This window comes from Pongo abelii, chromosome 17 (genome assembly GCF_028885655.2).
Source record: "Pongo abelii isolate AG06213 chromosome 17, NHGRI_mPonAbe1-v2.0_pri, whole genome shotgun sequence".
Classification (NCBI taxonomy): Eukaryota; Metazoa; Chordata; class Mammalia; order Primates; family Hominidae; genus Pongo; species Pongo abelii.
In genome coordinates, this window is record NC_072002.2 from 80,745,636 (window position 1) to 80,761,397 (window position 15,762).

Genomic DNA, 15,762 nt, shown 5'->3' on the forward strand with positions numbered 1-15,762 from the left:
ACATATTACCTCTTTCATAAAATTTCACCTTATGTTTATAGATGGTCTTTTTGTGGCATGAAAATTTAGTATTTTTTTCAAAGGCAAAGGCATCAAAAAGTGCAACTCTAACGTTATGAAGTTTACCTTTATGAATCCTGTTTCACTGTATCATCTCAAGTAGTGGTCACAATTATGCAAGTTCAAGTGTGAATATATTTATCTCCATTTTACAGGGCTAAGCTTTAGGTAGTAAAGATAAGATAATCAGTAAGATAAAATAACAAGCAGAGTTTAAGAAGTACTAGAGGAAAGAAAAGTTGATTAATATACTGAGTTGATTTTTTTTACCTTTATCTCCTAAATTGAGGATATTTTCCATTTTCAGACTTTTTTTTTTTGAAAATTTTATTTTATTTGAATTTGAAAAGAATTATTTATTCTACTGCAAGAGTAGTTTTAATTGCATTATCTGTTATGTTCAGTATACATTGAATAGGGTTCCAAATGACAAATTCCTTTTAAAATTCACTTCTAAGAAATAGTGCTAATGATCCTGAGGAACTGATTTTTTAATTTTATTCGACAATGAAAAGTATATGAAACCACTGTTATAGTTTGTCTCTACCTAAGCTGACAGCTCAATTGAACATTCAATTACAGAAACTGTATAGGCATATATGGTGGTCATATGGTGGTCATTATTTTCATGGCATTAGTTATAAGCATTATATATTAGCAGTTGTCTTGTTTGCATGTATTTTTAACATCACCTAAATCTTTTGGGAAGAAAGCAACATATAAGTAATAAATTTTTTCAGACTTTTATTTAAGCAGATGGATTGAAAGTGGTAGACCAGGTAGTTCATATTATGCTTAATTTGGTTATATAGATGTAAAAAGATCGCCAGAACAGCAGTGCATTGCTCTTTTAGTTTTGGGCTCTACAGTCTTAAACTTAAAAATAAGGTGGGTAAAAATTTAATGAAGGTAATGGAGATTCTGGCACCCAAGGACATGCAAGCAGGTTTCAACCCTCCCTTAACACACGTGTGTGTATGTGTGTGTGTGTGTGTATTTATGAGAGAGAGAGCAAAAGGGAGAGAGAACTACTGTATAAAAGCTGAGGAAACAGGAATAAGAAAGATGCCTGTTTCTACCAGGGCTCTGTCTCCTGGGGAACATAAACATGTAAGTGTGAAAGTACAAAATCACACACTAAGTGTTACCATAAGCAACAAAGCAAGGCATCTGAACTCCATCTACGTGGTTCAGAGGATTATGGAGAACAAACCAGAGATACAGGATGTTTTTTGTTTTGTTTTATTTTTTTAAAAAAAGCTACTAAAACTTAAGTGGACAGAAATTGAAATAAAACAAATACTGCTATTTTACAAAGTGGATTGTAAATTTACCAAATTTTATACAACAGACGTTATTAAGAATGTAGAACATAGTGATAAAAAGAACTTAGTTCTTAAGGAATTTATAAATCAAAGTTGGATTTAAAAATAACTAGATTTTCAATATAAAGCAGAATTAAATGAATTCTGTCATAGAAATTGAAACAAGGAACTATGGAAAATAAACAGGACAGTTGTAAGACTTCAGGAAAAGGGAACTTGCATCGAGCTGAATTGGACGTCTGTGAGTGTGTGTGTTGGGAAGCATGGAAATGCTTGCTATGCTCAGGCAGTGAGAACTAGTCCAGCATGCTTGGACCATAGACTACACTGTGAGATGTGGGAAAAAGAGGCCTGGGAGTTAGTATGGAGTCAGATTGGGACTCATGCCTAGAATTTTCAGTTAAATCCGTAGACCATGGGAAGCAATTAAATATATTTGGTGAGCATGCTGAAAAGGCCAAAGAAGGAGGATCAAGAATCAGCCAAGTAAATGTTCCATTCACTTTGAAATAACTTCAAAAGAGTTGAATTCTCAGCAAAGATGTACTTTCCATAGGCTCTAAAATGAGGATAAACATAGCAATAGATGCTTCCTGGAATAAACAGCCGCAATTGGCAGGACCATCGGGAAGCTCCGGGCCATGCCCAGGGGCCGATCCATCGTGAAAGTCCTTCAGAGCTAACATTGTTGTGCAAATATGAGATATTATGATATCTCAGTGTTATCTTGCAGCGCTTATTGATAAAGATACTCTTGTGGACAAAAACATTTAATGAGGGGTGTGATATAATTTAATATATGTTTTAGAGGAAATAATTTGATTATGACAGGCTAGACAATGTGAGTTATTAAAATTAAAAAAAAAAATGAGGTGTTTTGCAATAGCCCAAGTGAAAGGTTTGAAGATTCTAAACTAGGATTATAGTTCAGAATGAATGAAAAAGAGCTCGGATACAATAGACTCATGGTGAGGGGTGCTCTATCAAGCAGGGCCTGATGGAACATTAATGGATTATTCAGAAATATATTTTAGGGTACATGTAAAATGTGATTTGCATTCATGGTCTATGTAGTTTATGAGAGTCTGATTGATATTTCTTACATATTAATACATGATGCTGACATAATGACACAGGATTTACATAATTGCACTTCCTCCTCAGCTCATTTTTTGCCTTATCATGAGCTAGATTCAACTAAGGGTTCTATGCCTCTCACTTTTTGTGCTCATTTGAAAAAAAAAATCTTTAAATAGTTACTTTGAAGTCAAAACAAATACTTTGAAAAGGATTTAGGAACCCAGGCAGTAAAGGTAAGTTTTGTCTGCTTATTAATAGAGATTTTGTTGTTGTTGTTGTTATCATTTAGGCTAATCTCAGGTTCACATTTGCAAGGGTATCTGTAAATAGAATAGACCTAGGTGATTCCTATTCTGCCCTCAAATATAGCACAAATACTTGTCTTTGGTTGCATTTTTTATTTTGTTTATGTACTTATTTACCATTTTATAGGATCATAGTTTGTTTTTTTCTTGGTCAAAGGTTTTTGCAATGGAGAGTAACATTTTTCTGTTCAGGTTGTAATAGTTATTCTCAAAGGTGTCCATGCGTGTGTGTGTGTGTGTGTGTGTGTCCGTGAGTGTGCACATGCCTACATAGACACTTGTCAACTTAAGAACATGATTTGCCATTTCTACACTTGGCAACATTTCTATTCTTTGCTGAGCATTCTTTTTCATCAAGGAGAGAGGAGTTTTTTACTAAGAGTGTGGATTTCACTCCACCTGTTAGGATTAGTATAATGCACAAAATCTCACAGATTAAATGTCTGAATGCCTCAGATAATTATGTACCCATTTTAACAATTCAAAGTTGGTCAATTTTAACCACAGATGCTTACAGTAACTTTGCAAAGACACTGAGTTTAGACTCCAAGCAATTTTCTGCTTGTGAATTTTGGCAGTAGTTAGAAGCCTAGTGATGGTACCAGCTGGGAGAAAATTGTCAGCGATGGGAAGAATAGTAAAGTTTAGGACTTCTGAAACAGGATGTGTGCATGGGGGCGGGGTGGGGCACCAGTGGGGTACGGGTAGGTAACAGAAGAGAAAGAATTTGATTGTTGAATGATTGGAGAAACACGCGGTATGAAATTTCACTTTTAAGTTCTGATGCTGTCAGTAATGGAGAATGGAGAACAACTGACAACCCAGTAATGTTTAATAAAACGCAGCATCAGAGCTCAGGTTGAAGTTCACAGTTAGGGCTTACTGTGTGATTTTTCTTGAAAATAAATTTATTTTGTTTCTCATACTTGGAATACCACAGGGACATTGTAGCACCATGCCACGAAAACAGTGATCAGTTGGTGGGAATTAGGTAAATCAATCATAAGGGCTTGTTCTATAAATGAAAGTCATTAATGTGATTTCAATGTAAAAAAGCTTTGATTAAAGACATGACCCATGTATATAATTGATATTTCTTGTGGTCTTCTGGATGTTCTTCTAACATTGCACGCCACCGTCAGCAGTAACGTGTAGATAAGTTGCCACCAGGTGCCGCCACATAGGAGCACAGATGAGGGTGAGGGAGCATTAGCAGAGCAGCACTGAGCATTTAAGCGGCCCAGGGACTGGAAGCTTAAAAACAACTTATTTTCATCCATCATCTGCATTTGTCTTTGGAGTCAAGTTTTTTGCTATGTGCGGCTGAGTGTGGTGGAGTTTACTGTTATGTAATGGCAAGAAGGGACCCTTCTCATAAGTCATAAAATGCACACATGGAAACCACTAGAAGCACTGAGCTTCTTGAAGATTTGGGGGGTGATCAGGTGGGGTTGGTTGCATATTCCCTTCTTTCGTCAAGTTCCCCTTTGCATTAGCTCTTGAAGACCCTAGCACACAGCGCAGCAGTTCCTCTCCTGGAGCCTGGATCTCATTATAGGGAGTGGGAATGTGGGCTTTAGACCAGCCTGCCAGTTTTTGTAATCCTGAATCTGCCAGAGAGTTGGCCGGGCCACTTCAGGCAAAGTTCTTAGCCTTTCTCTACCTCAGTTTCCTCATTTGTTAGTAGGATTAAGGGCAGATGTGAATATTGAATGAGTTACTATGTAAATAATGTTTTACCCATGTAACAAACCTTCACATGTACCTCCGAACCTAAAATAAATTTTTTGTTTTGTTTTGTTTTTAAAAAAAGAATGTTAAGCATAGTGACTGACATCTAGGAAGTTCTTAATAATTAAAACTATAATAATTCTCATATTTCACCCTTTGTATTATAAATTAGAGGGAGATACATATGTAATAGTAACAATAGTTGAAGAACTCACCTTTTCCCTACACTGAATAAACATGTGGCTTAGGATCCACTAGATAATTCACACTGAAAAAAGTTAAATTATAACTTGTGCCAGAAATTTACTTTTTGTATTATTTAGTCCTACAGAAACCAAAAGATAAATCAGGTATTCAAGTACTTGGAAGCAGAGGATAAACACAGCTGTTACAGTGCAGGGAAAGAATCACTTACAGAAATTCAAGGTACAAAAAGCTATGTCCTCAACAGCTACAGGGAAGGATGAAAATGTACTGTGTCCATACTTTCCTTGGTGTTTTTTTTTCATATTTTATATATCTTTAGTACCTTGTCTTTTAAAAAATGCAAACATAGTTCTTCAGGGCAGTGAAAAGTTTTATTATTTGGTAAATTGGGTTTTTACATTCATATTAACCAAAGTCCAGAATGATGGCAGTTATAGGGGGTGAAAGATTGTTGAAATGATGGATTGAGTAGCGTGTTTCTCAGGTTACGAAGTTCAGGGAAACGTGTAATTACGTCTGAGTTTCCTGAGGTTCCTCTGTTCAACACTATGTTCTGACATACAGCAGGGACAGTTCCAGATGTGAAATGCAAATCGGGAGGTGCTGCCCTGCTGCTGATGCTGTGCTTAATCATGCAAATCTAATGCAGTTCTTGGTATTTCAAGAAAGGTTTTAGTTGAAGTCCCATACATGTACTGATTTAAAATTCCTACTTGAGAGAGCAGTGTCATTTTTTTCAGCTCCAATTTTTAAAGTACAGAACAGGATTTGGAGACAGATTTAGAGATCGGACATCCAGCCATACTCGTTAATCACAGAGTGTGAGTGGGGACAGGGCAGGGAGGAGGGAGAGTAGGGCACCCTTAAATAATATGGGGGTTTCTAAGCATATTAAATGGTATATTGGAACTAGATTTACAAATATTCTATAGAAGGTTTCTTTGCTTGGTGTAGAGCAAATCAACCAATTATACATGTTTACTGAATGCCTGCTCTGTTCAAAGAAGATGGCTAAAACTGGCAAGGACAGATCAAATACAAAATAACACTACAACCAGTTCCCAACTTTGGGACTGATATAAAATACCTTTGGAAATGAGGCTGTTTACAGGAAGAAATGAAATTGTCTTGCTCACATGTACAAGCTGACATATTCTAATAGCCTTTCTGCTGTGCACAATAAGCGTTCAGCTTATCTTTCCAAGAACAATAAAATTTCATGTACTCCTGCCTGACATAAGAATTATTTTTACATATCTCCATATCGCTGACTCTCTTGTAAGTTAATCTCATCTCACATGAATTTTTCACCAGCTTCACTCTGATGTTGATAAAGGAGATGGTTCCATCAAATACATCTTGTCAGGCGAAGGGGCAAGTTCCATTTTCATTATTGATGAGAACACTGGAGATATTCATGCCACCAAGAGACTGGATCGTGAGGAGCAGGCCTACTACACGCTCCGAGCTCAAGCACTGGACAGGCTCACCAACAAACCCGTGGAGCCCGAGTCAGAGTTTGTCATCAAAATTCAGGATATCAATGACAATGAACCCAAATTTTTGGATGGCCCATACACGGCAGGAGTTCCTGAAATGTCTCCCGTGGGTAAGTAAAGAGCACTCTGCTTTTGTAGCTTGTGGCTGATTTGGGGAGATTTGTATTTAAAGTTAAATCATCATTAAGTACTGAAAAAAAAAAAAACCATACTAGTATGTGTGTATTAGTTGTCAGTTAGGGTGAGGGGAACATTTGAGACATGTTGGTGGCCAGTATCCATTAACTTAACTTATTAATTTATTTGTATGGAAAATTAGGAAATTGTTTTTATACAGCTATTTCAGTGTTTTCAGGAAATTACTTTAATCTTACATTTTTTCAACTTGATATTTATTTATATTTTTAAATGGTTACAGTGATGCCTCAGAAGTTAACAAACAGAATTCTTCCAGACACAGACCAGTGATGATCTTTTACTTTTCTTTCCATGATATTAAGATATTGATTCCTTGTTCTAAGCATCTCTCTATGGCCAGTGTATCAAGAAGGCCATCAATGGCTAGCCAGGCTAATATTTGGATTAATATTTGGATTGACTGATGTGTTTAATTGTAAAATGCATATGCTTGAACCTACAAATGGCCATCCACATGCCACCACTGATTATTTTAAAATTTTAAGTTCAGGGATACATGTGCAGGACGTGCAGGTTAGATAGGTAAACGTGTGCCATGGTGGTTTGCTGCATAGATTATCCCAACACCTAAGTATTAAGCCCAGCATCACTAAGCTACTCTTCCTGATGCTCTTCCTCCTATCCCACAACCCTCCAACAGGCCCCAGTGTGTGTTGTTCCCTGCCATGTGTCCATGCCACCGCTAATTTTAAAAAAAATTCTCCAAAAACTTAAATGCATGAACATTTATAGTGAATTTATAACAATGGTAAGGAGATACCCATTTGGAGATATATATTTAAAACATGAAGGCTTTTTTATTCAAGGCCTTTTGTCATTGCACCATTACTAGAAAGATACCTAGCAAAGCATTTCTAGTGTTTATTTATATCGAATAATAGAAATTCTCTTTTAAATTTCATTTATTCAAGTACTTTTGGAATAGTTTACTGCCAGTATGTAATTTAAGCGTAGTAAATCTTATAAAAAAATAAAAAGTTATTAGACTGGATGAGAGATGGGTTGATTATTATATATTTATTTCCTGCTGTTTTTAATATTGAAATAGGAAGTTTATTTAAAATAATAATGGAACTTATATTTTAACACATGGGTATTTTAACCAATGTGATTTATTAAAACCAAAAAAAAGGTCATTTCATTCACCCAATCATGCAATCAACATACCTACGACACTGAGGAGTGGGGTTGCAAAGATGTGTATCATGTGTGCTCTTGAGGGGATCACAGTTTAGTGGCCCTAAATTTCTGTTCCTATTAGAAGAGAGAGGGGAAATTATTTGGGGTACCACCATGGCTGTAGCTGCTAGAGAAATACCAAATGACAAGGAGACAGAAGAATCAATGCTTGTGGCCAGGAAGAATTTGAACCTGGCCACAAGCCAGGTGGCATGATCTTACTATAATTAGCACATATGTAAGCATTGCTGGCATTTCTGTGACCAAACAGGTGTATTCACACTTCCTCACTACCGTCCACACCTTCCAAGTGCTTCCTGCTGCTCTTGCTTACCAACAAGAGCAGCAGCAACAGTAACTGTTACAAGATTTTGGAGGTTTTAGAAAAAAGAAAGGGCACAGTTTCCTCCCCAGATTAGTAATGTTTAGTAAAACAGGAATTTTTGAGATGTGTTTGAACAATTCAATTCAACTTCATACTCCTAGATCTCATGGACATTTTGGTGGTTCTTCATTGGCTTGCTAAGGTTTTCCTTTCCTACGTAGAATATAGATATGTGAACTTTTTGTTTTAGAAGCTAGTAGTGCACTGTTGTTTTGATTTTGATGGTACTCTGACATGAAACAGCATGACTATTATGCACAATTGAATAATGTATAAGTTAAATAAATTATGTATTTTAAGTGTGCATAATAGTCATGCTGTTTCCTATCACAGTACCTTTTTTTTCTTTTCTTTTCTTTTTCTTTTTCTTTTTTTTTTTTTTTTTGAGATGGAGTCTTGCTCTGTTGACAGGCTGGAGTGCAGTGGCATAATCTTGGCCTACTGCAACCTCCACCTCCTGGGTTCAAGCAATTCTCCTGCCTCAGCCTCCTGAGTAGCTGGGACTACAGGTGCGCACCACCACTCCCAGCTAATTTTTGTATTTTTAGTAGAAACGGGGTTTCACCATGTTGGCCAGGATGGTCTCGATCTCTGGACCTTGTGATCTGCCCTACTCAGCCTCCCAAAGTGCTGGGATTACAGGTGTGTACCTGGCCCATATCACAGTGCTTAAATAATTTATATTTAAGTTATATACTTGGCTGATTCAAATGGGTTTGGAATTTTCTTAGAGAATTATTTTCTGATGTCTTCAGGGTGTACTTGACACCAATTCAGACCACTAACTTAATATAAAAATTGGAACATAGAACATGGAATACCTAAACTACATAACATATGTTGTATGGACTTACAGTTTATCAAACACTATAGTTAATCAAAGTGCTTAAGTCTAACCAAGTAAAATAGCCATCAAATAGTATGATATAGACCATGCAAGCTTTCAGTGTTTAATATTCAGGGATCATTTTTTATTGGATGTTAACCAATCATAAAATTTTAAACACACTAGTAAGCCTTTAGGGTACTTTATTTATTGCCAGAAGAACATAGACAGGCGTGGAAAGCTTAAATTTATTTGTGAATATATGTGTGTATCTGGTGTGTGTGTCTATATGTGTTAAATGAGATAATGAACTTTTCAGAAAAAAAATGTGTTATTGTACACAGCCAAACTTACTGAAATTTAGTTTTTGTTATTTGGTTTAAAATTGTTTACTTTCTTTTAAAATGAAGTTGCAAAATAATACTTAGGCATATTACCAAAATAAATATTGTAAAGATGATACATACAGAGGAAAGAGAGAACATCAATGTAATTTATTATAACTTTTTGAATATTCAAAATTTAATTCTTAAAAAGATTTAAAATATGCATTATTTACCATCTTGTCCCCACCAGACATCCACAGGGCACAATCATCTAAGTCCATAAAATAAAAAACTTCAGGCTGGGTGTGGTGGCTCACGCCTGGAATCCCAGCACTTTGGGAGGCCAAGGCGGGCAGATCACCTGACGTCAGGAGTTCGAGACCAGCCTGACCAACATGGAGAAACGCCATCTCTATTAAAAATACAAAATTAGCTGGGCATGGTGGCGCATGCCTGTAATCCCAGCTACTCAGGAGGGTGACGCAGGAGAATCACTTGACCCTGCGAGGCGGAGGTTACAGTGAGCCAAGATTGTGCCATTGCACTCCAGCCTGGGCAAGAAGAGCAAAACTCTGTCTCAAAATATAAAATAAAATAAAATAAAAACTTCAGGATTTAAAGAATAGTGCTGTACACTTAACTTTCATAATTTCTACATAATTTTAAAGAAAATGGAATTGGCAATGAAATATATATAGAAAATAAAGTGGATTTATAGCAAAATGGGCATTAATGACTTGCTTAGGGCATTTGAAAGAGATATTTACATATAAATCAATCTAAAAATATGTTAGCTTTAAAATGTCATATTCAGGAAATTATTTGAAACAAACTAGGACCTTAAGTAGTACATAAAGAAAGCGGTTTGTTCCATATTTAAAAGATAGGATATTTACTAAATAATAGTATATAATTAAATATATAAACTAAGTAAACATGAGTCTCTCTAATATTATAAAGATTACATTCCAAATGGAAAAAAAGAAAAACAGATCAGAAGAAATGCTTTCCATATTGAATGTGTGAATATATAGTAAATGAAGAAAGAATACAACATTTCATCATATAACAAAGAAAAAACTATTGATGCAATTTTTAAAGTTTCCATGGCTTTTCTCTTTTATAAGGGGTTTGGTTTAAATTTTCATTTCCTGTTTTGTTTTTAAATCAATTGGCAGAGAAAATTAAAAAAAAATCTTAAGGAGATAGGGTAGCCACCTAATACACAGTTAGGTGCATCAAATATTCTTTGTCAATTAATGACATTTTGATTTCTATCTGGATCTTCTTAACTGTGACAGTTGTATACCTGCAATGACTCGAGTGTCCAAGATGCTGTTGTCTTGCTGCTTTCTAGACAGTGATTGAGTCTTATAGAAGCTGCTTTTGATGAAAATATATTACCTGAGCCCAATGGATGAGACACCTAAAGTTTCAGTCCCATCCGATTCAGAGTATATCCCAGCCTAATGTGCATCATCGATGGTATTTTTTTTTGCCAGAATATTTTCTTATCCCTTAAATATTTCAAGAGTTTTGTTAATATTTATCATCTCTTTGGGGCTGGTTTACTTAAAAAAATACTGTATCAATTTTTTTATGTGTCTTGAAAAAGATAAATGAAAATTTTCAAATAAGCTTAATGTGGAATCAGTAACATTTTGTAAGTTTTTTGTTTTGTGGCATTTGGAAGTTTTTCATTCAGTGGTTTTGGGATTGGCATCTAGGGACCTCAGTGGTACAAGTGACAGCGACGGATGCTGATGATCCTACGTATGGCAACAGTGCCAGAGTGGTCTACAGTATTCTGCAAGGACAGCCATACTTCTCAGTGGAGCCAAAGACAGGTAAAAATTGAAATGTGACATTCTTGTAAAGTCATAATTTGTTTGCTGCTTAGAATTAATATTATTTCTAAATATAGTTGACACTAATAACATACCATTTTATTGTGCTTCTCTCAATATGTCTACTTTGGTAAGTGTCATATTATTGAGGATTTATCACCTTTTCAAAATATTTTATTTTATTCATCAGTATCTTAACAAAATTAAAAATAATGCTATATATTCAAAAGTATTTCAGCTTCTATCTCCTGAATGCTTAAGAAAATTTCGATTCTTTACCTCAAAGTTTTACTTGTGTTTTGTTTTGTGTTTTCATTCACATGGGAAATTATACATGGTAGTCTTTATATCTCAAGTAGAAACCTCTCTGCCATGTAATATAATAGGTAGTACTTTCAGTTTATTCTTCCAGATGTTATTTTTCTCAGGGAAATTAGTTTAAACATAACAATTAGGGTGATGATCTGCCAAATCAAAAACTAAACTAAATATATATATATTTTGGGGGACAGTTTTTACTGAGTTGAAAAGTGGTATAGATAGAATATGTAGTTGGTTTGTTCTGTTTTGCTTTTATGTAAGCTGAAACTGTTTACATTAAGACTATAACATGGGACATTGTTATGTTGGTTATTAATTGATATTTTAATGTATTCAGTTTTTCTGGTCCTGTGTGTGTAGGGAAGGGCAGGTGGGTGTGAATATTAGCGGGTGTGTGCCACTGATTTTTTAAATCACTGTGAAAATCCACATTTTCTCTTTTTAAAAATAATTTTGCCTTTATCATGGAGTTAGAATTATTCAAATATATACATTTATGATTATGAATATTCATCAGTACCTGTAATCCTAAATGAATATTTTAATGCCATTGATCCTGTTTTCCATATTTACCAAAAGGGCAATATTAATTTATTCTCAAATCACTGTGGGGATAAATGTTCTGAACACCTTTTGAGAATGACCGTTGTAATGTGCATGAACAGAGAAGTAAATTCAATCTTTGCTCATTCATTAGAGCTTTCATAGAGATGGAACGCATATTTTATACCAGTGTAATGATAGGGCTTGGAAACCACATGGAAAGTCTAATAAGGAAGAAACAGTCATGATTAAGCAAGTATTAAAGTAGAAGTAAGTGAAAGTATTTGATTTATGATATGAATCCCGTGAATGTGGAAAGCGTGCTTCTGTTTGACTGAATGATAGATCTGAGAAGCCTAAATTCAAACACCCACCTCTTCCCTTCTATGCCTACTCTTGGCAACCTAAAAAGACATTGACAAGTTTCTGACAATTTGCTCACAATCGTACACTCCTGCCTTATATAATTTGTTCAAAAATAGCATGTATTAAGTCCAAGGATAAAACATATTGCTGCTACTGATGATTGGCTTGTGATTTTGGCTTTGCTGCAAAATAACAGGATTTCCATATAACCCTATGGAGATAAAGCCTTACCGGTTGATCAACTAGACAATGGTATATGTCTTAGGATTACATTTTTAATACTTCAAACCTGATTTTAATTTCAGAGTTGAAAGGATTGTGTGTTACAAGAGAAGAGGAAAGTTTAGTTTAGTTTTTTTTTTTTTTTAATGCTGTAATTATGGTAATCACTGGAACTTCTTTTTACATGGTCATTAATGCAGAGATATTCTGGGCATCTTTGTCCTCTCTGCTAATTTATAATATGTAGAGTACGTTTCTTGTGAGAAAAAATAAATTACATGTTTTTCTGACTGAAATGGAAAGTTTTCAGACCTAAAGGGCATGGGGAATTATAAATCAAGGTTCAGTTAGTCTTGTTAGTCTTCCTTTCCTGATGTCTGTCTGATTCATTTATATGTGAGAAATAACATTATTTCTCCTTTAAATCTAAGGGTTTTTTGGGAAGAAAGTAAAATTTTGACAGGAAAAATGTTGAAATTATGCTAAATAAAAATTGAATAACCATAGGCACAGGCCATCACTGTTAGGTGCATTTTTATAAATTTCTTCTTCTCAATTTCTAAGAAAATAACATGACTAAAATCTCAGAGCACAAATTTCATCTATAGCACTGTTTACAGGCTGAATGCGGAGGGTAACTATATTTTCTGCATCAATTTCTCCTTCCCCCAACCTAGAATGTGAGTAGTTGCAAAACCCAGTGTTGACAGTTGACTTTAACAAGCAAGGTAGCATGACACTGGAAACAAGGTAAAGCAACATTCCCTTGAAACTTCTCACCACCTAATTTCATAATGTCCCAAATTTACTAGGAGATTATGGACATTACATTTATTCCATTAAACATACTTAGGAGTATTCTAAGGTGTATCTGTTTATTTTGTAACCTGCAAGCAAACAGATACCTTTTTTGGATCTGTGTGATATATGGGAGGGCTGGCTACCTAATTCGTAGCTTAAACTGAACATGCAGGTCCTTTGTTCTTAAATGATTGAGGATTTAAATACATCATCAGCAGAGCTTTAAACTGAGTACAGGGTCGGAATGACGGCACAGGTCACCTAGCCATGAAGCAAGCTCTGGAAAATGGATTGAGTGTTAAACATCATTTGTCATTTAGGAGTTCTTTTTTAGACATAAGAAGTATGACTATGTGGTGGCTGCATTATATGTTGTATGCATACCTATTACATCATAATTTTATGTAAGAGGTATTGTTATAACAAGTGACCCCTTCCAACTACACCCTTCCCACATGCCCGGTTCTCATTCTATGCAAGAGTGCTGTCTCTTTTGAAAGCTTGCTGAGAACATCCCCCACAGGTTGCAAAAAGAATCCCCTCCTCAATGACTCTTCATTTGCTGCCAGCACTGGAATTCTTTGTTGTTCCAGAAGCTTCCAACTTTACTACTTCACTGTTTTTGGTTCTTCTTCATCTTTTTATACCTCTCTCATATCCACACTACAGATAGACAAGCCAAATAATACAGAGCTTAGGTACAAAATTTAGAAAGAAATAGAAACTCATTAGCAGATTTTTATCTTAAGCGTAAAACAAAACGAGCATCCAAAAACTTTTGTGATTTTGTTTTATAAATAGGTTCCCCCTCCCAAGAGTTTTCTCAGCTAATCAGCAACATAGTTTCTGTATAGCCAGGGCTGTGCATTTCTTTCATGTTTGATTTACTGATAAATGTCTGTAATAAAAGTGCCATACTTGATTTTATTGCCTATTATATGAAATTCATTTATAATTTGTATTGCAGTATTTAAACTATTATCATCAAAGGATATTTTTAAAAATAGAAAGCAAACCTGAAATATTTGTGCTTATTTCAGTTTCTAAGTTCCTTTGAAATTTAACTTTCAAGCATCATGAGTTTTTTTTTTTTAATTTGAAACTTCTTTGTTCAGGATCTATTTCCTCATGCATCAGTGTCTACATTTGCAGGAAAGAGTGTTGCTTAGCCCCAATCTGTAATCATCTCTGAAATTCTACAAATATGTAACACAAGACTTCCCAATGTCTTGTGTTACAAATTGCACTCATAGTATTTTTAAAATATAAAGCGGTGCATTTATTTTCACAATGCAATTCAAGTCTCAAAGATACACACACCTAAGAATGTCTATACATCCCATTCTCCATTTCATTTCTAATTTACTCTTAGTTAACTTTGTATGCTATAAGGTTTTGAGTTTTTTTCTTTTTTAATTTCAGTAGTTATCAATATGTTACAGAATAAGTCGGGTTTATTACAATTGGTGAATTGCTCCAACAGGAGCTCTCCAAGAGAAAGAAGGTGGCAGTTAGGACTCAGAATAAATTTACGAAAGTGATCATTGTTATCCAGTCAGAGTGTGCATGGGGGAGTACTTCTCACCTGTAACATAACAGCTGATCACATTGCATTAAAATATTCAATTGTGTCTTTACTAGCAAAACATCATATTGGAATTTTTTTCCTGAATATGTACTATATTTCTAAACATCATGTAACATAACACTCATTGATACAATATAAAACAGAATAAGCTAATATTGGTCACAAGTATCACTGAGATATTCTAAATACTAAGAATACATATTGATAGAAACTGATTACATAAATACGTATTCAGTTCATTACCGGTTATATCTATTATTCTCATTCACTAGGGAATAATCACACAAAAATAATTATCTTTAAAGGAGTTACCAAGAGAGCTAACATGATATCCAATTAGTTCTGTTAGAACAAAGGCAAAGCAGACAGCCAAACTACATGTATTTTAAATGATTTTTTGCTGGTGCATGATTCTCCTGTCCATGTTTCAATGGTGCTCCCTTCATTGGCTGCTCCATTTCGGTGATGGCCGTACCAAATGGCTTTCGTTCATTCATGGTCCTTATGAGGTAGGAGACCAACAGGACTTATTTTCTGGTCACAACCTTGTTGACCAAAACAAGATCTGGTCCAGACAGGATAAAGTGAAGAAACTGGCAGGAACCAGCAGACATAAGCGATCCCTAGCTGCCCTCATTGCTCATTGGCATAAAACACTCCCACCAGTGTCATGACAGTTTATAAATACTATGGCAACAACTTGGAAGTTACCACCTGTCTCCATTGCAATGACCTGGAAGTTACTGCCTTCTTTCCTAGAAATTTTGAAATAATCTACCGCTCAATTTGCATTGAGCCCCTCCTCAATTTGCATGTAATTGAAATTGGGTTTACATAAGTATAAATAAATTTGCCAAGAGACCATAGATTGCAGAGTTTGTGCATGCTGCCTATGAGTTCGCACTGCTCCACAAAGAGCAGTACCATTTAATAAAAGTTGCTGTCCAAAACCA

At 35.1% G+C, this 15,762-nt stretch overlaps 1 protein-coding gene across 2 annotated transcripts in view; it reads left to right on the top strand.

Annotated features, from left to right (window-relative positions):
* The window catches only part of CDH7 (cadherin 7), a 142,468-nt gene that overhangs the window by 51,426 nt on the left and 75,280 nt on the right, over positions 1-15,762 (top strand). For both annotated transcript variants that reach the window (XM_054538056.2, XM_024236001.3), the window contains exons 3-4: positions 6,023-6,317; positions 10,849-10,968. In XM_054538056.2, coding sequence (XP_054394031.1) covers positions 6,023-6,317; positions 10,849-10,968 — 415 coding nt within the window. The remainder of the gene's footprint in view (positions 1-6,022; positions 6,318-10,848; positions 10,969-15,762) is intronic.